This window comes from Uloborus diversus, chromosome 10, assembly GCF_026930045.1.
Source record: "Uloborus diversus isolate 005 chromosome 10, Udiv.v.3.1, whole genome shotgun sequence".
In the NCBI taxonomy this organism is placed as follows: domain Eukaryota; kingdom Metazoa; phylum Arthropoda; class Arachnida; order Araneae; family Uloboridae; genus Uloborus; species Uloborus diversus.
In genome coordinates, this window is record NC_072740.1 from 34,775,925 (window position 1) to 34,800,426 (window position 24,502).

General features: G+C 31.8%; 1 protein-coding gene across 1 annotated transcript in view; it reads right to left on the bottom strand.

Moving 5' to 3' along the window:
- Positions 1–24,502, bottom strand: part of LOC129231715 (WD repeat-containing protein 35-like) — a 111,513-nt gene that overhangs the window by 12,542 nt on the left and 74,469 nt on the right. Inside the window, exons 21-27 of the mRNA XM_054866078.1 lie at positions 21,923–22,040; positions 19,102–19,187; positions 4,574–4,714; positions 4,359–4,491; positions 3,169–3,231; positions 566–778; positions 353–478 (exon numbers count right to left, since the gene is read on the bottom strand). Coding sequence (XP_054722053.1) covers positions 353–478; positions 566–778; positions 3,169–3,231; positions 4,359–4,491; positions 4,574–4,714; positions 19,102–19,187; positions 21,923–22,040 — 880 coding nt within the window. The remainder of the gene's footprint in view (positions 1–352; positions 479–565; positions 779–3,168; positions 3,232–4,358; positions 4,492–4,573; positions 4,715–19,101; positions 19,188–21,922; positions 22,041–24,502) is intronic.

Consider the following 24,502-nt stretch of genomic DNA (forward strand, 5'->3'; position numbering starts at 1 on the left):
CAGCATGTATTACAGATGCAAGCGATTCTTCTAATGGTAAGAATATTTACATATCATGTTAAAATGTAACTCAAAAATTATATGATTCATTTTTGATAGCAGAAGTAGATCAAATAAATACAAAACAAATAATAAAAAAGATCACTACTTTTTGACATACTTCCATAAATAAAGGATCCTTAGTTTCCCTCAGTTTGCTTCTAAAAATTCATGTACTTAATTTTTAATGTGCTTTGCTAATGGAGAAATATTTTTCAGAATTTTCTTTTATTCAGGATTTTAATCATACAGAAACAATAACTTACAGATGACAAATTGATTTAAAAAAATATGTTTTTGAGGTTTTACTTACATCACTTCTGTCAAAATTGGCTAGTTTTCTGTTGCTTTTATATTCTTCCACAAGGATAGCAATTAAAACATAAATTTTTCTCAGAAGTAATGGTTCAGCATACTTTTGGGGTAAATCCTTAACAAACTACAACAAAATGGCAATAGATTTAGCAGCTGGAAAAAAGTTCACAGAAAACATTTTCGGTTTCAAATAAATAAAAAGTCAACTTACTTTGTACAACATAAGAGCAGCTGGTAAGAATTTACAAGCTTTTTTGTATAACTCTACTACTGTAAATATTGATTTCTCTTGCTTTAAATATACAGCATATTGTGATAAAAGTGCATCAACATCTTTAATGTCATACTTTTGAGCTAAACTAATAGCCATTTTCCACTGATTAAGAGTAGTACAACATTCAATAGCACCATTAACTTCATTGCACTAAAAGTATAAAAACTATTGAAACTTTAACAGTAAATGCAACAAAATATACAATATTTATCAGGAAAACTGCATAATATCAATTTAGCAAGATCTAAACATGAAAGATAAAACTTGACACTTTCAGTACTGCATACATTTCAAAAGAAATTAAATCAATTCATTAATTCAAACTTTAAAACTAATACTTCACACCATCAAATATACCGTATATAACCTCAGGTATTAAAAATATTAAACATGCATATACAACAGCAGTTAAAGAATTCATTACAAAATAACAATGATATATTTCATTACAGGCATTATAGTAAAATAGTTTCAAAATTTTTAATGACTCCTTTCAATGATAACCCATAGCACATGATTAGGACGTATGTATACTACAGCGTCATGATTTATGCGTCTGTGTGTCAAGGACGAATCCAGAAATGTTTCAAGGAAAAGGTGGTTGAGTTTTTAACTTACCTTTCACTACATATCTGATTGCACATGCTTAAGGGGAGGGGGTGCTACAGCATTTTAGCCAAATAGGACCCCAAGCCATTTTTTTCCTATTGAAAGAGGTATTCTAAAATTGCGTTTTAGAATTTCAATTCTGCAGTCATTCCACAGGAATGTTCCAAAACTCCCTCCCACTAACATCACCAAAGATCGTTTAAAATTAGACTTTTCAAAACTTATGTCTTGAAAACTTTCCAGAGAAAAGTCACTGAATCCATTCTTTCCCTAACACTAGCAGAGATGTCTACAACTGTGTCATTAAGACTCAAATTTTGCAAAGTGCCTGAGAGAAGGCCTCCAACAGCCTCCTCCTAACATCCTTGAAGATTGTCTAATCGTCTTTTCGAAACTTCAATTCCGAAAAGTTTCTGGGAGAGAGATTCGAACCACATTTTTTTCCTGAACCTCATCAAAAAATAGTCTACACTTGAGTTTTAGAACTTCAGTTCTGAAAAATTGCTGGTGAAGGTTCCCACAAGGGAGAAACCACATTGCCCCTCTCTTGTATTCAAACTTGCTGTTTGTGCACAAAATTTTAGAACATTAAACATGTTTCAAGATAAAACAAATTAAGCCTTAGGCACACAAAAGGAAAGAGAAAAAAAATATTTCCCTTATAAACTATTAATAATACCATAGAACAAACTTGTCAACTTCCCTTTAGTGATTGAATCATGTTACACAGAAAAAGCACATTCCATGATTTAAGTCTCACTTTTCAACACATTCTATGGGAATGTTGAAATTGTTAAATCTGCAGCAAAATCTTAAAGGTCCTCAAAATTATCAACACTATCAATAAAATATTTTTTTAAATCTTGTTGCACATTGAACAACTCAAAGCTTGATCTAATTTTTGAACAAAAAATAAACAAAAGAGCTCAATTATCTGACAGCAGTAGCATAAAATTAACAAGATGAATGATTTTAATATCAATGAAAAGCAATATTAATTTTGGCTTCTTCAATAAAAAAATAATAAGAAAATACAATACATATGTAAAGTACTTTCAGAGTTCACATATAGGTTTTAATCTTGAAAGTTTATAATTAATACTGAAAAAATTCGAATCCATTAGTTATAATTTAAAATTTAACCTTTTCCAATCAGGACAGAAGATACAAAAACAGCCACTTTTTTTAGGAAATGCGTGTAAAATATGTTGTTCTTTGTATGTATGATGCTAATGTTAAATAATGGACGTCCCTGAAGAAGCTAAAACAGAGGGCATCAGAAAAGTATGAATGCATGTGTTTGAGGTAACTAGATGAGTACTTTTGGTTGTTTTCCTTGAAGAATGAGCCAAAACAGAGTTGATCACCAGTAACTATTTTCACTGTTTCGGAAAACTAGACATTAAGCAAAAAAGAGGAAAAAATGTCTGGGATAAATGGATCCCAGCCTTATGTTTTTAAAGCACATTTGGGTCACATCTTGTCCCAGAAGTGGTGAAAAGTTAAGCAACAGTACTAAAAGTTGTGTTCAATAATCAAACATATTTCTACCTGCAATGCAAAAAGTTAAAGAATGATCTAATTTTTAGAAGAATTATGAATTTATTAAACAAAAAAGAATAGTTTTCTTTTTACTGCAAAAGGGCTAAATATGAAACTGAATAATTTCAAAACAAATTTTCTCAGTTAATTTAGTATACAACAGTAAAGCCACATACATACGGAAATTGTGATTTTTTTTAAAGCTTGGAGCAGGGGGGGGGGGCAGTTGCCTTCTCATAACCCACTTTAATGATCGGTTGGATTTCAGGTTTCAAAGCTACTTTGTGCATCATCTTGTGTATGAAAAAGTTAACTAGATGCACTTTTTACCAGACTACATTACAACCACAATAGTTAAAAACAAAATTTTGAAAAAATGATTTACTTACCTTAATAAAAGCCATAACAGCTTGTTCACACATACCAATTGATGCAAACATTGAACCAAGTTCCTAAAAGGGGGGGGGGGCATTAAAAAGAGACACTAAGTACAAACATTTTCCAACATAAAGTGCATTACAACAAGTTTAGGACTAACACTTAAAAGTTAAAGGGAAAAGTGTTTATTCTTTTCTTTTTTTGTATTAAATTTCAACTCTGCTTAAAAAAATGAGTAAAAATTCAAGAAAGACTCATTGAGTCTTAGTTTAGTTTAGATCCTGTAATCACAAGTTTACAATTTTTTAAAGTTTCATTTGAAAAAGCAGTATATTCTCTCATTAAAAACTGTCAACAGTAAATTTTTCTTTAACAAAATCTCATAAAACTTAAAGTGTGATCTGAATTATTTTTGCTACATTTGCTACATCTCCAAATATTCCAAACTAATGTCCCAAGTCTGTACCTCATTAGTTTATCACTGTTTTAAAAAAAAAAAATTAACAGTTGTGCAAGCCCTTAACTCTTATTAGGCCTATTTGGAGAAAATCACCGACATACATTTACTCTTTACAGGACATTTTGTAGTATTTATAAGTTGGCATGCTTTGAATGTAGGCAATAGAGCACCAAAAGAAATGTGGTATTGTGATGACAATACAAATGCAATTTTAGATGAATATTCAGTACCCAGTTAAAAATGTGCACATCATTAGGAGATATGCATGAATTTTATTATTTACAGTATAACCTTGATTTAACGATTGTCAAGGGACCGGGAAAAGTTGTTAAACCAAGGGCATCATTAAATCAGAATTATACTGTAATTTTAACAGATACAAACACCAAATATCTTACTAAGCTGCTTAATTTTTACAGAAAAAGATAAACAGAAATTATTTTTGCTGATTATCATTTCATGTTTTAAACATTGAAACTCAAAAATAATATTAGTACAATAGTACTTATACACTATGTACTGCACTTGGGAAATAATACAACGATAATATTCTCGAAGTCTGACAATTCCAACTTGATAAACAATGTTGATGATTAAGACTTGGTACACTCAGTAAGCAGGGTAAAACAAATACATTTTTGAAAATACTGGAAAACTAAACAGGTAGTAAAAGAGCACATATGAGAATGTGTGTTATTTAACATTAATTTAAAATTGAAAGCATTGAAAACATTCACTTACAGGTAACAGTTTATGATTCTCAGGCAACTCATTTAATAGCTTTTCTAATGCAGCATAATCTTCGAGTATATAACAACATTCAGCTATGCGTTCTTCATTGTGAGCTTTTTCATAATAGTTTACAGCTTCTGCCCTAAAAATGTGAATTTTTAAAATAAATTTGAAGTAAAATAATTTGTAAATTTACTATTAATACATCAATACAAATATTTTACCATAATTGCCTGTCAAAATAATAGTCTGCAATACCATTCCATGCTTCCTCCATTTCTTCAACTTCAAGCATATCTCCTTTTAACAGTTCAAATACACGAAACCAATCACCAAGCAGGCGATGAAGGTCTATGGCCAATACTCTAAATAGTAAATTTTTAGTACGAAGATGAGAAAACATGAGTGCAGCATAATAATCTTAAATTCACTATTTTTTAGATATATCAGAAAGAAACTGAAGATGAAAGACAATTTTTAAAAAACATTGAATAGGGGAGAGTGGGGTACTTGATCCATCAGGATAGACTTGTTCACTCCCTTAAATCTCAAAACTGCAATAATTCAAAATTTTAATAATGGCAACATTGCAGAGCAGCCATGGTAGGTTTACATCTCAAATGTCAGGTGATCCATTTCGCACATGTGTGTGAGGTTACGTGTCATTGTAAGGTGTTAGAGGTGAGATTATTTTTTTTGGATTGTGGATCCACGAGGTCACTAGCGTTCGTGAAAAAGCTAAGCAATGCATATATTGCTTTTATTGTATGGTAAAAGATTAGAAACAATGTTGTAAATGTGACAAATACTAATATTTGGCTTCTTTTGCTGAAATTTTGAAATGTTTCAAAAGTATACTTGGGGATACTTCATCGTTTGGAACCAAAGAGACTTGATCAAGTATCCTTTAATATTATTATGCACATAAGTATGGGTTATTTATTCTACTTATTGTTAAAAAGAAATAAATCCTATATTAATAGCGACTGCTTAAAAATAGCTAACTTGGGAGAAGTGCTACCACATTGTAAAAAAATAAATCCTCACATCAACTTTTAAGTCTGCTTTTAAGCTTGTCAGATACTTTAGATTTCCAAAATCATTCTTGAATTTTCATTTTTTTTTTCATTCGAACCACTAGTTTCAACTAATTTTTGGCGTCAATTTTGAAATTTTTTTTACGTTTAAGACATTAAAACACTAATTTTGCTCATCACTAGTAGTATCTATGTTAATGTTTAAATATCTTTTTAATATTTACCATATTTTCCTGCATATATATGCAATTCTTCAAAAAGTGTAATTTTTCTGTCACACGCCTTTTACAGTAAAACCTTTAAGGAACAATTCATTTAACAATGATTTTTAATTTCATCAAAAATATATCTATTTAACTGTTTACCCGCCAATGTTCCAAAAATGGAACATCATATTTAACTGAAAATTTTTACAAGAAATAACATTAAAATAAACAAGTTTTTTTTAACACAGTTTAGTCTTATTTCAAAGTATTTTTTGATTTCCTGCTTGAATGTTTATATATTTTCAATTATTTATTGCGATTTTTCAAAAATGAGGTTTTTTTTAGCGTTTTGCAACTTTTTCTTATAAAATTTACCAAAAATTGGCTTTTTCAGAAATTGTGATGATATTTATTATAGTTGTGAAAAATACTTCAATGTATGATTTTAAAATGCTTGTAGAAATGTACAATGATATTTCCAAAAGGTGTACCCCTTCAAAATAGCATGTTCCAGTTTTGGAACATTGGCGCTTTTAGGGATAGCCCGGTCAAAATAGACATTCGAGTTCGGAAAAATTCCCATAAAGCTGAAAATTGGTACAGACCTTAAGAACATCATTATAAGTGGAATGTCAAAAGTCCCCATCGATCCCGGTGGAGCTAAAAATTTTATTCAAGGTCAAAGGTCAAAATTGAAATTTTTTTTAAAAAAATTGAAAACATTCGCACAGTGCTGAAAATTGGTACAGACTTTAAATGCATCATTGTGAAGGAGATGTAAAAAAATTCCCATCGATTCCACTTGAACTAAAAATTTTATGGAAGGTCGAAGGTCAAAATAAACAAAAAAATTTAAAAAAATCGGAAAAATTCACATAGAGCTGAAAATTGGCAGAGACACAAAATACACAATTATAAATGAAATATAAAAAATCCCCATCGATCCCACTTAATATAAACATTTTATGCACGGTCAAAGGTCAAAAAATCCTTTTTTTTCATTTTGCAAATATTTCAAAAACGTAACTGTTATTATAAAAAGCACATATTAATTTGTAAATTATGCAATATGTTCAAAAGAAGTATTTATATGAAGTTCAACTCCTTCTGGTTGAAATTATGTGAAAATGGTGAAACAAGTACATTTTCCCTTATTTAACGTATATAAGATGACTCTGTAAAGTAAGAGCAAAGCATTTTTTTTTTCAAATATACATTATTTTCTCTTTTTTTAGAATATATTTTTCGTTTAAAACAAAATTAAATGCAAAAATTTAAACACTTTATACATAAAAGAGAAAGAATGAGAAATGTACTTACTTATTTCATGAAAAGAAACACGTCTATTAAGTTGCTCGTCTAATTTTTCCTCTCCGGGCAAGCATCACCAATAATTTGACAGTAAGATATTGCAATCCTTGGAGTCATTTAAAGATGATTCTTGCTCTAACTTAAAGGTATCTTATATGCTTCACATGATCAAATGAATAAAAATAAAAAAAAGCACTTTTGTGGGTATTTTGCGGAATTAATGACACAAATATCATCATACATATTTCGATTAATTTTTGTTTTAATTATTCTTTAAACTCTTGACTATCATGCAGATTTCTATTTGTTTTTTGAAATGCGTTTTAATTATTCTTTAAACTCTTGATTATCATACAGTTTTCGATTTATTTTTTAAAAAATGCGTTTTAATTATTCTTGAAACTCTTGAAACGTCATATGATCATTTACTTCTTCTTCCTCTTCTTGGTCTGGAACTTCTGAAGATTGCTTGAATGAAAAAGAGGGATCACTTATATCTTCTTCACCAATATCATCTTCATCAGCATCGATTGCATTTTTTGCGACATTGGAGCACGACTGGCCGAAGCAATTACTGCATATTTGTGTACAAAATAATCCGACTTTTCTGCAGCCACAATTTTGATTACATCCCTTCTTGCAATTGCAAAAAATAGTATGTAGAAGTTTTTCTGGAGCGGGTGCCAGTAGAGTCTGAATTGGCTCCAAAACGTTATCTTTCATTACCCATCCCCAGTTTTCAGGGTCTAACTCATTGCCTAGCCATACTTGGACTTGATAGTACACACGAAATAAATGTTGATTAGCAGCAGCAGTTGTTGGAGGAAGACAGGGTAATTGAACAGGTTTATTATGGCGTGTATTTCTCACGAAACTTAAATACCTGTACTTGTCAAGGGAATCAACTTTTTTTGGAGCTCCATACATAGCAAGAAAGCGAATTCCATTTGCAAGAATAATATCAGGAGAACAGTCGATATTTTTGAATACTTCAGCACAATGAAATAAATTCTGATGTTTTTCAAAGAATTTAAATATTTTTGTTTTACCTCGCTTGTAAAACGCTGAAGTAGTGTCGCATCCAGTTATTGCATGTAAAAATAAGATATGATCTTGACACTTAGGATATGAAGTTAAACTTTGTGATGAATATAGTTTTGCTTCTTTTCCAGTTGTACCAGGTTTCAAAAAGTAAATAATTCTATTAGTAGGAGTTCTTGCAGTCAGTATTATTAGTAAGTCGACATCTTCACCAACAATAATAGTTGTATTTGTATTGACATTCTCCAAAGCTGTTTCAATTATTGGAACATCAGCGTCATTACTGGCTTGCTTCACTAAAATATGAGCAGCTATTAGTTTTTCTGAAAGCATTGAGATGAATCGAGACTTGTTATGTGTGTTAGCAAGAAATTGCTGCTGGTTTGTTTGGGCAGTCATAAATTTGTTAAAAATGACATCAGAAGATGGAGATATTTTAGTTATCCGACGGCGTTGCTCTACAACTTTGATATTCTTAGTGTGATCAAAATATCCGTCGAATACTACAGTAACGTTATTACCAAAATGTCTATTTACGTAATTAACGTATTTCTCAAAAATTGCATCGAATGTTTCATCTCGATCCCATACAACGCGATGTAAAAGATATCCACCGTCGATGATATAAGTAGTATTTTCTTTATCGATTTCAACATTTACACATTGAAAGCAATCATAAATAGCTGATTTTTGTGTTTTACGCATTCCAATTGCATCGAAGAGTGATAATGGATAAGGAGCTAATTCATACTTGAAAAATGTTTCAAGCTCATCGTCCAAGTACTTAGAAATACTCATTCGTTGAAACAGTAATACAGGATCTATTGGTACCTTCTCCTCATGAACTTTTATAGAGCTGCTGACAGTTAAAAGAGGGAGAACTTTGTCTACACGTTTCAATTTAATATTGTTGAAAGTCTGGCCAGACATTTTAGTCATAGAAAGAATTCCAACTTCACGAGCATTATGACAGTTTATGTTTTCATCGCCAACGACTCCATTTGAAATAGAAATTATGTTTTCAACTGCAGGAAAGGGATCATGTGATGAAAACCACTCTAAAAAATTTTTTTTGTCTTCAGTATCTCTTTTTATACGTGAATCACTTGCATCTACATGCTGATCTGTCGTGTTCATGCTTACATTAGCAAGATCTTCCAATCCCTCGCATACAGTATTCATTGCATGCATGCTATAGACCCATTTACTTATGACACTCTCTTGTGTGCTTCTTCCTCGAGCAATACCTCCGGCTGTTTTCATTGATTTCATCAGCGATTGCTCAATGATCATATCTGTCCAAGTTCCACAGCTGAATTTAGCCGACCTTTTAACAGTGAAAAATCCTTGCTTAAAGCTTCTAAAAACACTAGGATCAATCAAATTTTCTAATTGCAGCATGTCCTGGAGATACAAATGAGCGGATTTGGCATAAGGAAAATGTCCTGATGAGTGAAAATAAGGAAGCATTTCTTTAACACAATTCAAATGAGCTTGCCAATCTCCCATGCGTTCAGCTCTGATGAACTCCTTTGAAATTGACACCGTATGAAAATATTGAATCCATAATTTAGCTGTTGAGCCTCGTCTTTCATATTGTTTTAATATGTTATTGCATTGCAAAAATAATACTTCAGCTGCTTCATTGAGATTTTCAATATCATTATATGATAGGCTGTTATTTTGCACATCTTCAATAGTTTTTTGAAGATTTTTATGCAAAGCATCATCAATAACAAGTTCTTTTGACATTATTGTTGCTAAAGTAAGATGAAGTAATGTGTGAGCTCTGACAGCTCTGGCATAACTATGTCCAGTGAGTAACTTATCTAAAGAATTGGGTGCATAAATTAAAGAAAGCACTTCTTTGATACCACTTCCTTGCATAATATAACCAATCGCTCCGAAAAACGAGCTCAGTAAATGAAATCCTCCAAGTCTTATTACAATCTTTGATAAATCAGATCCTTCAGGTGCTGCAGCAACAATTTCTCTAGCCTTTGCATACAAAGGTTGATCAAAAGTAACAATGTATACATCGTGACTATAATGCTTTGTATTCTCCAAAGCACAAAGTAAAGTAGTGTATATAGTATTGTAGTCATTTGCAGGTTGGTGAATAAATGGTAAGAACAAAATTCTAGACATTGAAAATTCATATTATTCTTTGTTAAACCTTCAATATAACCGTTCCAACCTGGTAGTGATAAATTATTCCATTTCCCATACAACCATAACACATCTATTTTCCGGAGTAAGAAAGAAGTCGTATCACTTTCATAAGCAAAATTCTGAGCAGTTATTTTACTATATCCTACTACACCATTATTGTGGTACTCTTGTATTGGCACATGAGCTTTTTCTGCAAAATCTTTTGCTGAAATAATTTGTTTCATTCGCGATAAAGGATCTTCTGCTAAAACTGAACTTCTAGGAGTAATAATTTGGATTATGCCCAATATGTGTAGAGTGTTATGGCCATCTAAAGTGTGTACGTTAATATCAGCATTGTCTGCTGCGTATTAAATAAATGTCCCAGTTTCTGGTGGTAAAATATGTGGCTGACGGTTAAAAACTGTAGCCGCCTCATACGCCATAGTATCATTATACGAAGCACTTAAACCAAAAGACGAGAAAATTTGTATCAAACGTTTAGATCCAAATCGTCGATGAAAAAAGACTGAGAGACCCAATTGTAATCTCGAGATAAAAGATCTAGGACGAACAGCAGCCATAATACAGTGACTGACACTAGTACATATTAATTTCAAATGTTCCAATTTAGATCGTTTTCTTTTTAAGATAATTTGCTCCAAAAAATAAGTCAATGACTCCGGAATGTCACTATTAATATTTTCAAACATTTGACTTGGCGGGGGATAATTGTTAGTGTCGCACACGACAGATTGAATATCTTCTCGAATAATTTCTGCTGCAGTCTTTAGTATCCTAAATCTTTCCTCTTTCGCTGTTTTTTTTTATTTTCGTACCAAGCTTTGTTCAGTATATCGTGCTGAGTGTCTATTAAACAAATCATTGCTAAACTTCCACGTTTCTCGGTTATAATAATTATATTGCCATACTTTAACTTTAATCTGTTTTTGATTGTTTTATCATCTGGAACTTCAGTTTTACAAATATCTTTTAGTTCTTGCAGTGAAAACTGACAATCATCATTATTTTCAATATAATCAAATATTTCTGTCATCGCCATAGTAACAGCGGGATTTTCAGGACGACCTGCTTTAAGACCTACAGAAGGCTTTTGAAATGAAGTGTAGCAACTAGAATGGTACTTCGCTTCAGCAGCGACTAAATCGTACTCATATTGTATGCGTGCAATAACAGTTTTTGCTACGTCATCTGAACGATTATGTGCAATCTTTAGAATATTATCTTTAAAGGAAAGAGTAGCAACTTGACAAATTCTACGTCGTATATTCTGCCTTTTTTTCTTTTCAGTCTCTTCATTTGCTTCATCACCACAAAATAAGCAACAGTTTTTAAAACAAAATGTTGTCTCACCTGATCGGACTCTAGTACGAGGTGGACTACTCAGAGATGTACTGGCCTCTGTCTCTCGTTGTCTTTTAGCTGCCGCAATGCTGCCCTTTCGGGTGTACATTTTGCGACACTGTACATGGACTGCCACCGATTGTTTGTCTTTCAAGTATTCAACAAACCCATCGTTCCTAGCACTACTTGAATCAATTAAAGATTTTAGTCCGCGTTCAACAGTAACAATTTCGCCTTCAGTCAAAGATTTGCTGCAAATGAAGCAATCTTGCGACATCTTTGAAGAATTATTTGTTAAGGGTACATATTCAGATCAAAAATAGTATCAATAAACCCGACTTTTCACAACAAAGAATCACTCCCTATTAATAGGGGGCACTTGTGCGACTGACTTTGTTCATACAAAGGAATCTAAGCGCGTCCACTCTCCCCTGAATGTAATTTGATCTTTTCCGTTTGAAGGGGATGTGTGAATCGTAAGAGGGGGTAGGCATAGCGGTCAAGTGTAGTTTCTCGAGGTCACTCGAAAGAAAGAAAAGGAGCGTCAGTACTTTTTCCAAGTTTCAAAAACTGCGATACCTTATGAATGTTATAATTTATTGGGGTGGGGGGACACAAATATTGGGCTTTTTCAACACCTAGGGCAGATCCAGCTTCTGGTTTTGGAAGTAATCGTTATCAGAAAGGGATCAAATTAATTTTCTGGCACAAATAGGGGGTTTAACGTCAACAAAATATGTCATCAAAATGCAGCTTTAATTTTTTCGCATACGGGGGGGGGGGGGTAAGACCACCAAGGCACAACATCTAATTCTCCGCTTCTATGTACATAATTGCATAGTTTTCAAACTTTGTATCCTGTATTTCTAAGATATTTACCGTTTAAGAGATATTTGTGAAAAATTGATTTTCTGAGCTTTGACCTTGAATAAAACGCTTAGCTCCTCTGGGATTCGTTGGGAACGTTTGAAATTTCGTTTATAATGATGTCTCTAATTATTTCTATGGTAATTGCATGGTCAAAGTGCAATATTTGGACAAAAATTGGGATTTCAGGGTGAATTTTTTAGAAATTTGAGCCCCTAAATTGCAGTTTTAGGCTTTATTTTATCAATTTAGAGAGGGGGGGTATGACCCCTTGACCCATCCACTGAATCCCCTCTTGTTTGTGCATATTATCTAATTTTCAATATTTTTATCCCCTATTTTTACAATAACACTTACCGTTTAAGATATATTTGCGAAATATCGGTTTTTGACCTTTGACCTTGAATAAAATTGTTAGCTCCACCGGGATCGATGGGGACTTCTGACACTTCACTTTAGTGTTGTCCTTAACTATATTTGCGTTAATTTCATAGTCAAAGTACCAAATTTGGGTACAAATAAGGGGTCTAAGGGGATTTTTTTTTTTTTAAATATGTCTCCAATGCCATTTTAAGCTATATTTAGTAGCTTTAGGGTCGAGGGTATGACCCCCATGACCTATCCTCGGAATCCCCACTTGTTTGTACACAATTGCATACCTTTCAAACTTTGTAACCTCCATTTTTTCGGTAACAATTATCGTTTAAGATATATATATGAAAAATTGATTTTTTGACCTTTGACCTTGAATAAAATTTTTAGCTCCACCGGGATCGATTTGGACTTTTGACATTTCATGTATAATGATGTTCTTAAGGTCTGTACCAATTTTCAGCTTTATCGTGTAATATATGTTTCTTTTTTCTTCTCATTTTGAATGTACTCTGATGCAGATGTTGGCAAAACCAAGTAAGTTTATATTTTGAAAGGATATGATGTTTCGTTAGTAAAGAAAGTAATAACAGTCTACTGTTTGACGGACTATATGGCTCCGAATCCACACCTGCTCGGACAGCTGCATTGTCATGTGATACTAAAAAATAATATTAGTGAGCGTTTTATTCTTCATATTTTAAATGCAGTTCAATAATTCGCTAGCTTTGTTTTCGAGCGAGACGAAATTCTGTTTGACGTATACCAACTGTTCATAAATGTTAAAAAATGTCTACAAGATTTCTTACTGTAGAACAAGCTGTGGCTTACTTAGAGACATTGTCAGATTCGGATTTGTCAGATGTAGATATATGCCAATTACCCCCTGATGAACCAGGCAATATCACTGAGGAAGAAGACATTCTAGAAGACGAGTTACAACCTATTACACCAATTGATGTATGTGGACAGGTGGACATTTTTTCCGCCAACTCTCGTTAAAAATTAACAAAAAAATCGGAGGAAGAACAAAGTCTGAAATCATTAGATAATAAAAGTAAAAAGCGAATGAAAACGGGAAAAAAAGAAAAAGTTTGAATTATCAGGAAATAAAAGTAGAAAAAGAATGAAAATGGATTTAACTTGGGAGAAGAAAGCTAATTTTCAGTAACTGATTTCGTCAGAAAGTATTGAACCGCTTCGACACACATTTCCGAATATAGTGGATTTATCTCCTTTTGATTTATTTTTTAAAAGTTTACCTTTGCAGTATGTTGAACACTTAGCAAATATGACAAACTTGTATGCATTGCAAAAAGGAGAATCAATAGATGTTGACAGAGATGAAATCTTACAATTTTTTTGGTTTGCTGCTATTGAGTGGGTACCATTCCGTTCCTTCTGAAGATATGTATTGGAGCAGTGCAGAAGATACATCTGTGCCAATTGTACCAACAGTTATGCCTCGAAATCGTTTTCGAAAAATAAAAAACAACTTTCATTTGATGTTCAACCATGAATTAAAACAAAATGACAAACTTGGAAAAGTATACCCTATTTATGAAGAATTGTGTAAAAACTTTCAACAATTTGGTGCATTTCATGAAAAATTGAGCATAGATGAATCTATGGTTCCCTACTACAGTCGGCATTCATGTAAAATGTTTATTAGAGGAAAACCAATAAGATTCGGCTTCAAAATTTGGATGCTGTACTCTTCAAGTGGATACCCATATTCCATGGAGATTTATTCAGGCAAAAAAGAAGGATCCCTTGACGTGCAATTAGGATCCAGAGTTGTAAATGATCTATTATCAGTTTTGACTGACACGTCTAAGCATGAAGTATACTTTGATAACTTTTTTACATCATATGACTTAATTTCTCAGCAATCAAAAAAAGGTGTACGAGCAACAGGAACAATTCGTGAAAAGCGAACTGGCCATTGTCCACTGAAATCCAAAAAAGCCCTTTCTAAAGAAGATCGAGGAAATTTTGACTATCGATCTGATGGAACAGTGTACATGTGCAGCTGGAATGATAATGCAGTGGTTACAGTAGCATCTAATTGTTATACACATGAGCCACTTGCATTTGTAAAACGTTACTCAAATGCGCAGAAATGCAAGATAGATGTGCCACAACCTCATCTTATCAAGAGATACAATGAAGGAATGGGGGGTCTGTATTGGATTTTCTGAATTCTGGTATGTACATAGATGCAATTTAAAATATTATTTTTTCCTTAATAAAGTATGCTAAGATAAAAACCGCATTCAAAACCTCTTAGTTTAAAAAATTTCTCTGAAAAAAAAAAACTTCATGCAAAGCGCCAATGTTCCAAAAATGGAACACACTGAAAAACATAGTAAAAAAAATTTTTCTGGAAATTTTATTTTATTTCTGTATTTACTAGACATAAATAAACATAATTTCAAAAAATTACTCAAATTTGATCTTCCGTCAATAGTTTGGCGGTTAAACCAGTCAACAATTTTTAAATAATTATTTTTATTTTAGTATATTTTTGGTTCACAACATGTGAATTCTCACCTCTGCAGCATGTCACACACCTTGTGTGACTGTTTATGTTGCTTAATAACTTGTTTAATTAAAGGTCTATTGAAGAATTTATTGATTTATTGAAGACTCATTTATTGATTAGTCCTTTCACAAGTGTTGCAAATACTATTTGTTTAAGCATATTTAATTTTTTAATATTGTGTTTTAGTTCGTTTTAGAAGGACAAGAAGTCATGTCACACAATAAATTCTCACCTCCATTACCTAAACACAAAATTCCATTCCTCATTAACACGTGGCAGTAATGACATCAAATTTTATTTTCCATGATACAAGGGAGCCCCCTTGTTTATTTTCAGCCATAGTTAAAGGTGTCAGATTTTTGTCGAAAAACAAAAAGATAGATTATGTATGATCGACTTAGTATGGTTATTCTGACTTCTCACCTCCGTGAACTTGAATTCAGGGATGTAAATTAATAAAAAAAAAAGAAGTGAACATGTTTTCATATGCTTGACATGTGCAGATTGTAGCAAGGAAGAAAAAAAAAATCCCTGAAAAATGTATCTATTAGGATACATTAATCATATATATGTATCTATTAGGATACATATATTAACGGAAAATTAATTACCTCTGTGACGGATCTTATCAATGTCATTATTTCTGAGGTGAAAATAAATGATGGAGGAAAAGTACATCATTAATAGGCATTCTACCAAAATTATAAATTGCTAGTACATCCTCAAATTCACTAAGGTGAGTTGGAGGAAGTGCAGTCCTTAAATTGTACAGTTCGACTTTATTAAGGCCTAGACATTACAAGACTTGATACAAATTTTTTAATTTTTATTTCGTATGTTACCTGTTTTAGTGTGTTTCCCGAGACATGAGCGTGTTAAAATCATTGCAAGTAAAAAAGTTGAAAAAAACATTTTAAACTATTGTGCACTAGGGCCGCACTTTCTCAATAAAAGTGGGGCAAGAGCATCACCTGTCTGAATTTTTTTTTTCAAACCTTTTGAGAAAATAAGGTGCAAGTGCAATCAATAGAGTATTTTTTCCTGATTAAAAACAATTTTTTTATTTTAATTTTCACCTATTCATTGGGAAGTTATTACATTTTTCCCAACGAAACCTGTCAATGTAAAATGAAGAACGTTCAAGAAACAATGGATTATTTAAAAAAAATATGAAGTTTTTATTTTAGATTAAATAAGGAACATGAAATATAACTTTTATTATGCTAATAAGCTTAAAAAAACAAAAACATAAATTGCATATCAAGGAATAATCTTTAAAACTTGAATATCAACGAACTTATAAAATATTAACTTAATAATACAAAAGGTAACTATACAACTGACAAAAGGTAACATGTCTTTGGCGAACTTAAACATATTTTTTTGTATAAGTACACTTAGTATAGTAATTAACAATTTAATTTATATTATATTCTGAAAACGTTACTTAGAATATCAAATTTCCTCTACGATCTGAAGAGGGATTTAGAAGGATTTATACAATGTCGTCGTCTTGGATCTCGCTAACGTCGTCTCTTGAAGGATAACTAAACACAGTGCTATAATTGCCAGCCGTTTTTAACTTCAAAAATTTAATTTCAGAGTAATTATCATCATTAATATCAGTAATTTGTCCTACGAAATGTTTAGTCATCTTTTTTGTAGAAAATCTCACAAGAACCCAGTCGCCTACCTTTCTCTCCGTTGGATGCCTTCCCCATTGAATGATATTTTCTTGCTGTTTTTGCTCTGTGGCAATCATTTCTTTGGCTGTCATTTCATCATGTGAATCTTCCCTTATAAACTCATATTTTCATTATTATCAATTTCTTACTCCTCAAATAATTTCGGAAGGATCACAAATTAATTACATTGCTTCATTAAATCGTTGCGAACAAATTATGTCTGTCATAAAACAACATTGCCAGATTAATGGGAAAGTGCAGCCCCAAAAAATGCGAGGCTGCACTTGCCCTTTTTTTTCCGGCCGCACTTTCCCAGTCATATAATTTTCTGGGGCAAGTGCAGCCCTAAAATTAATTGATTTGAAAGTAAAAAATAATAAATCTCAGTTTTAAAAATACGAAAAGTAGACACGAAATAGTTGTACTTACGTTTTGGAAGCACGAAAAAGTGAGAACAACAACAAAAGAAACGATGATTTCTCCAACCATAACAACATGGCACTGTAGTGGGAATGAGAAAAGTTTGGAAACGAGGGAGGGCGTAGAGTTACCATTCAAGTAGTGCGATCTAACGCACGCAGTGCAAAGTAATAACGTTTACCAAGCTACCCAGATGGCAGCAGCCTTGCAGATATTCCCGGTTTCTGATTATTAATCTCAGCCGCACTTGCCCCAAGACCGCACTTACCCCAACTGACCTTAAATACTATTTTTTAACATACATTAGAAACTAATTAAATCGTACTTTAATTAAGAGAGCTAAATATTGTATTCCCACTAATCATTAAAATAGCTGATTATTTGCAAAATTAACAAAATAACTACTCTGATATTAAACTGGCCTCGATTTGTAAATATTTTTTTCCTTTTTTTTATTTCTATGAACAAGGAATTTTTTTTATTTATTTATTTATTTATTTTTATTTATTTATTTATATTTATTTATTTATTTATTTATTTATTTATTTTAAGTAAAAAAATTGGAACTTAGCTGGGCCATTGTTTATGGTTACTTCTAGTAGGTAACACATTCATGTAAGAAGGAAAAAAAAGAAAACAAAAGTTTTCAAAATTGAAAAATATTTGTTTAAAAGTTACGTTTTCTAGAGAATGACCCATATGTGGTGGCATATAATAAGGATCTTTGTATAATCCTCGGATAATATGTCAAAAAACGAAGTTGCTTTGATTTAACATACACTTTTAGCAACTAAATCAAAAACATTAAGAAATAATAACTTTTAAGGTATAATCAAAATTAATAATTAAAAATAATGATTTCTTCTTGAAATCGTGATTATAGTACGCTACTTACTTAAATACAAAGAGTCCTAACAATGGAGCTAATGGTTTAATCTAAGGCAAATAAAGATTGTTCCTTGCATGACTGTAGGGCTGTTTATCTTACACAGCCTGAGTCATGTAAGAGAAAAGTTCAAGCTATGTAAAATAAATAACTTAGGTACTGAAGCAGTTTCTGTTGGTGATTCCTGGAGAAAATTGAGGCTCACTACATACGTGTTGAAAAAAGAAAAAGCACAGATAATATGCAGCAGCATATAATCCACACCTTTTTAAGACATAAACAGGGAATAACTTGCAGGAAAATACGGTATTTCTTAATTTTCACTTAATTCTTCATCAAGACTGATGGAAAAGTATTAGTTTATTCAGTATTCTAGTATCTAGTTATTTCCTACAATAGAGCTCATTTTGTTTGTTAAATACTAGTTTTAATAGCTTTTGTTTTTGCTTTGTTTCTTTTTTTTTTTTTTTTTTGAGTAAATAATACCCGTTTCAATAATAAATGTTTGACTTGCATTCAAACACTTATAAGAATTATTTTCTCCCTAGGATCAAGTCTCCGTAAACAACAAAGACTTGATCCGTTTACCAACTTTTGGGGTTTTTCTTAAAAATATTTTATTCTAATACATAAATTTAAAAAATTGCAGAGCATTCTGATGTCGAAAAGTGTTCTAAATAAGCAAAGTGAGATTGCTTAGTTCCATTGAATCAAATAAAAGTTATGAGCTCTAACAAAAAAGGGGTTCAAGTGTACCCAGTCTTTTCTACTCTTAAACATAAAGCAGTAACAACAAAAAAAAATCAATGAGAAATATGCATAAAAATTACATTAGACATTAAGAAATAAAAAGTCAAAGAACATACATTCTGTCTGTATCCAAATATATTTTATCCACATCTTCATAGTTTTTAAAATAGGCTTGAACTTCTGCTCGTTTAACTGTCTCATTCTGTGAAAAAAAAATAATAATAATAATAATGAAATTTAAGTCCTAATTTCATTTATTCAGCTTCAGACAAAAGTTTATTGCTTAAAAAATGTTTTAAAATTAATTGATGGTTTAACAATAAATTAAATTTTCATTACCAGGGGATGATTTTCGAACCATAAAGATATCAGCAATGTCTTTAAACTCCTAGTGTTATTATTTCAAAAATATTTACCTATTCAATAAGACTAGTAAAGCTTCACAGTAGCTGCACTCTTAAGTTATCTTCGTGCTGTGCACAGGTATTGAAGATATTACTTTAAATATTTTTAAATGTAACACATTTTGACAAAACACAAAATATGATGACAATCAATGTTCATCTTTTCATCAATAGTGAATAGGTAGTTTTAATTCCATAAATTTAAATAAAATTAAATAATAATTCAAATCAAACCATTTGCATTGGGTATTTTTCAAGAAAAATTATCCAACAGAAATCCAATTGCTGCATTCATATACAGCATTTTGTTTCATTACTCTGGCACCTACTATTTAGTTGCACAAGATATTCATTTCATACTTCATTGAAAACATTTTTACACTATGGTTAAATAAGCCTCGGTTAACTTTTAAAACGTTGGAAAAAGAGAAAAGCTGAGTAATTTCGGGCAGAAATCTTTATAAGGATTGAAAAAATAAAAAAATACATATATATATATACTTTTTTTCATGTTTTTACATTCACTTTAGTCTGGCATATTTAAAGTTTCAACATAACAAGTGTTTTGTAAAATTTACCAAATGCTCTTTCATGTTGATGTTGCATAACCCCCGACAATTTAAAAATTTCAAGTTCATTGCTGTTGATAATCTCAGGTAAAAGTATGATGAGAGTATCGAGTGTCCACATTGATCTTAAAATCATATTGATATATTAAAACCTGTGAGCGTCCATCTCTGTGAGTCTGTAACCATATCTCCTCTGGACTGTTAGAGCCTATCAGGTCAATACTGGTACCGTTGAATGCAGGACATCCAGAATCCATCCTCTTACCCCTCCAATCTTAAGGAGCTGGATATCTGAAATGTCCTCAGGACATCCCAGGGGGAAAAGCATTAAAATTCTCGATTGCCATCTGCTGTAGGTGCCATTTAACCACCACAGGTGGCCAACAGGGGTTGGTGAGCTAAGCGAGCAGAAATCAGAGTCCCTAGTATTGATATATAATTTGTATAGATAAAAAAAAGTTTTATAAAATTCCAGGCGTCAGGTCACTCAGATGAATAAAACAATTAAAATGATCTTATTACCATGGCCAAGGCATAATACTAAGATCCTGCAAAAAATCTTTCAGAAGCCATGTTTCACAGAAAATCTGAAAAACAACGTGTCTGGGGCCTAAAACTTTTTTCTGGTGTCTAAGATTTTGTGATTTCTGTTGATCCCTCAGTAAATATTTGTTTAAATAATCGGGAAATTTATCTTGTTTATCAAAACAGGTGATTTTTTGTTACTTAATTACATTAGTACATTAATGCTTATATAAGGTTACAGAATGATTAACTTTCTTGTTTACAGAAGAAAAAAACTTAGTAGGATTTCATGAAATCAATTAGTATTTTAAAATATTCTTAGCTGTTATTCAAATAATTAATGTAGAATATAATTCCTTTTTACTGGTAGATTGTTATTTTGAACAACTAGTAGAAAAGAAATACTATTGTACTTTAGAGCCATGAACTTCAATCGACTATATTTATCTATAGTCGTCCCTGACCACTTTGGGTTTTGTCTATCATGGCTTAGCTCCATCATGTTTTTTTTCCGTCACACATATTCATCCACTTTATTTATTAGCGTTAATAATGATCTAGGGTAAACTCTTTCCTTTAAAAATCATTTTAACAAAATACTGAGTTTACACAAGGCAAGTTCTTCTTAAGGGTTATAGTAGAGTAAGTTGAGAGAAAAGGGGGGGGGGTTAAAAATGCTGTAGAAAGTGTGACGAATCCCTTACTGTTTTCAACTGTTAAACACTTGGGGTTCTATAGATCACTGTATGTGTACAGAAAGAGGATAAATGTTTTTCTAAATAACGTTCAACTTCTTGCTTTTCAAACAGTAAGCATTTCCTTCAACAGGAAAATAATGGGGAGGCTAGGTTGGAGAAATATTGTCTTTCATTTGCACTTATTTCATCATCAAATACGTAACAGTTTTACAGATTAGTCATAGTAAGTAAGAACTCTGTGTGTGTGCATAGTTCAATGCACAATACTAACATTGAAAAATGCAATATTTATAATTAGGTCTAATAGGATTGTATATTTTGTGTAATATATTCAATAATATGTGGGCAATGTTAGCTATAAAATGTTCTTTCATATCTATAGGGCTCTAACTATTCTTAAAAACGCATTTTAAAGGTCAAAAATAAGTTTCTATGCTCTAACTATGCATAACAAGCGCATAACATTTGCTTAATAAATAAAAAAAACCTATTTGGCGGAAATTCACGTATCACAGTAGAGGCTGAAATGGATGAACCACGATAAACAAGGGTTGACTGTATATGAATAGCTAGTGGTTAGAAAATAAAATAAAAACTTCACTAACAAAATGCTCAGTAAAAAAAAGATAGGCAAAAAATATAAGCTACTTTCTTATAAAGGCTTGAACAAGAAAATGTGAATACTTATTGAAGAGAGAAATCTCTTTTTATAAATTGTATAATACATAAAGTTATAAGTACATTTATTTCCAAAACTCCTTTTACAAATTGGATGCCTTGGTAATCTTTACACCGGACAAATGCACTTTCAGCAGTGGCAAAATCCATTTTCATTAAAGCACCCTCAGCAAGCAATCTCCTAAAAATGACAAATGAAATATACCATGTGAAAACACAAAATGATAAATGATTTATAGAAATTTATCTCATAATTATGTTGATGAATGCATTGTATTGCATGTACAACTTAGTTTGGTTCACTTTCAAAAGATTGCGCTATGTGCTATAAATGGTTGATAGCAACAGCTGTTTTTTGCTGTATCGTGAAGTGTCCACATCTGTCAACTAAATATTGTTTATAAGCCTTTGAGTTTTGCACAACAAGTTTAGCATTTACTGCATTGAAAATGTCGAGTTCCGTTCCAAAAAAAGCACCATTTTTGGGAAGTTGATTTTTTGTTTCAATTGGAAGAAAATAACAGCTGAAGCACATTGAATAATTGTGAAAGTTTATGATGAATCTGCACTGTCGAATGAATCTTGCAGAGAATGATTTTAACCATTTCAAAGTGGTGATTTTAGTGTTCAGGACAAGGAGCATTCGGGTCAACCGAGAAAGATTGAAAATGAAAAATTAGAAACTTTACTCGATTAAAATTCGTGTTAAATGCAAAAAGAGCTAGCAGAAACATTTGAAGTCACTCAACAAGCTATTTTGAAATGACTTAAAGTCACGGGATACATCCAAAAGCAAGGAAATTGGATCCCACACGACTTGAAACCAAGAGATATCTTACAACAATTTTGCATCTCCAAAACATTGATTGAACGGAACAGAAGAAGTTTTCCTGCATAGAATCATTACCTTGGATGAAAAATGGATTCACTACTACAACCCAAAACATAAAAAAAGTGTATGCAAAACCAGGAACATCAACGTCGAAGCCGAATATCCATAGTGCCAAGAAAATGCTCTGTATTTAGTAGAATCAGATGATTGTGATTCACTATGAGCTGCTGAATCCTAGTCAAACCATCACAGGAGACTTCAACAGGCAACATTAATCTGTTTAAAGCAAGCTTTAGTGGAAAAACATGCAGAATATGCGGGCAGGCACGAATCCAAAATCTTTTACCATGACAACACTTGGCTTCATGCAAGTGTTATGGTTAAAACTATTTGGAAAATAGCGGATGGGAAGTTCTGACTCACCCACCTTATAGCCCAGACCTTGCTCCTAACAACCATTTGTTTCAATCGATGCATAAGTCTTCGACTGGAATTTGCTTCACTTCAAAACAGGGTATCAAAAATAGGCTCGATTCATTCTTGGCTTCAAAAGATGACTGCTTCTTTCACGACGGAATCCATAAACTGACAGAAAGATTGGAAAAACTAGTAACTAGCGATGGGCAATACTTTGTAATGTATTAATTCATCTTGTCATTCAAATAAATGCATTTTTAAGCAAACAAAAATGGACCAAATTAAGTTGTACACCCAATATAAATATTTCTCAATATCAATTAACAAGTGAGAAATAAGACATTTTCAAACTTAAAAATAATAAAAATTTAAACTTCAGGTACATTATGCTTTTTAATTACTCTTTGTTGTTATTTATCTGTTTTTGACATAACAATGCATGCAAGATAAGAAAGAAGTCTGTACATAAGTAGCAATAAGAATCAATCTGGTCAAAAAGTTCTTGATGCATGAATATTTATTACAAAGAGGATAAATAAAATTTTAAAAAAAATTTATATTCTCCAGTACTCTATGTGTCAGTCAACAGTGATCCTAAAAATGCCAAAACATAAAAGAAAATCATATATCTGTAGAGGAATGGTACCAATTAGGTTTTCAACTCTAAACCAAAATTCAAAGTCCTAAATCAATATATTGACACACATACGTATGTTCGAACTTAGTTTCTGCCAAAATATATGTCAAATTTGTAAAAAGTGTTGTAACTTGTTTGGAAAACTTCGATTAATTTAATTTTTGCAAATGAAGGCAGTGATAAATGACATATCAACAGTGGTGCCCATCCTCCCCAAGTTCTAAATAAATAAATGAAATACAAACAGAATAAAACAAAGCAAAATAAAATAAAATAAATAATTTAAATTAAAAATAAATCAATAAATAAATTATAATAAACTAATTTAAAAAAATTAAAAATCCCCCCAAAACTTTTGATGGTGCCAACTTGTGCCATAATCCCCCCCCCCCCTTGTGGGCACTCCTGCATACTAACAAGAATTATATAAAGATTTGTCAGACACTAAAACCATTTCTTAATTAATAACACTTTGCTGCAAAAAAAATACTTTCAAAATGTCTCTGACATAATTCTTGCTGATTCTCGTGTAAAATGACCCCATGAATCCAAATATGAAAACCGTTTTCCCCATGCACATCCCACTTTTTAGGAATGATGCCTGATGCCCCTAATTTTTTTTCAGTTCTTGACAGCTTCATAGCCATATTTTTACTTAGAGAGGAAGAGAGAGTTATATTATCCATTAACACTCTTCTGAGGGACAAGAGAGGCATTTCGAAGGGTTTTTTTTTTGGCCGCACAGTGTAATTACATA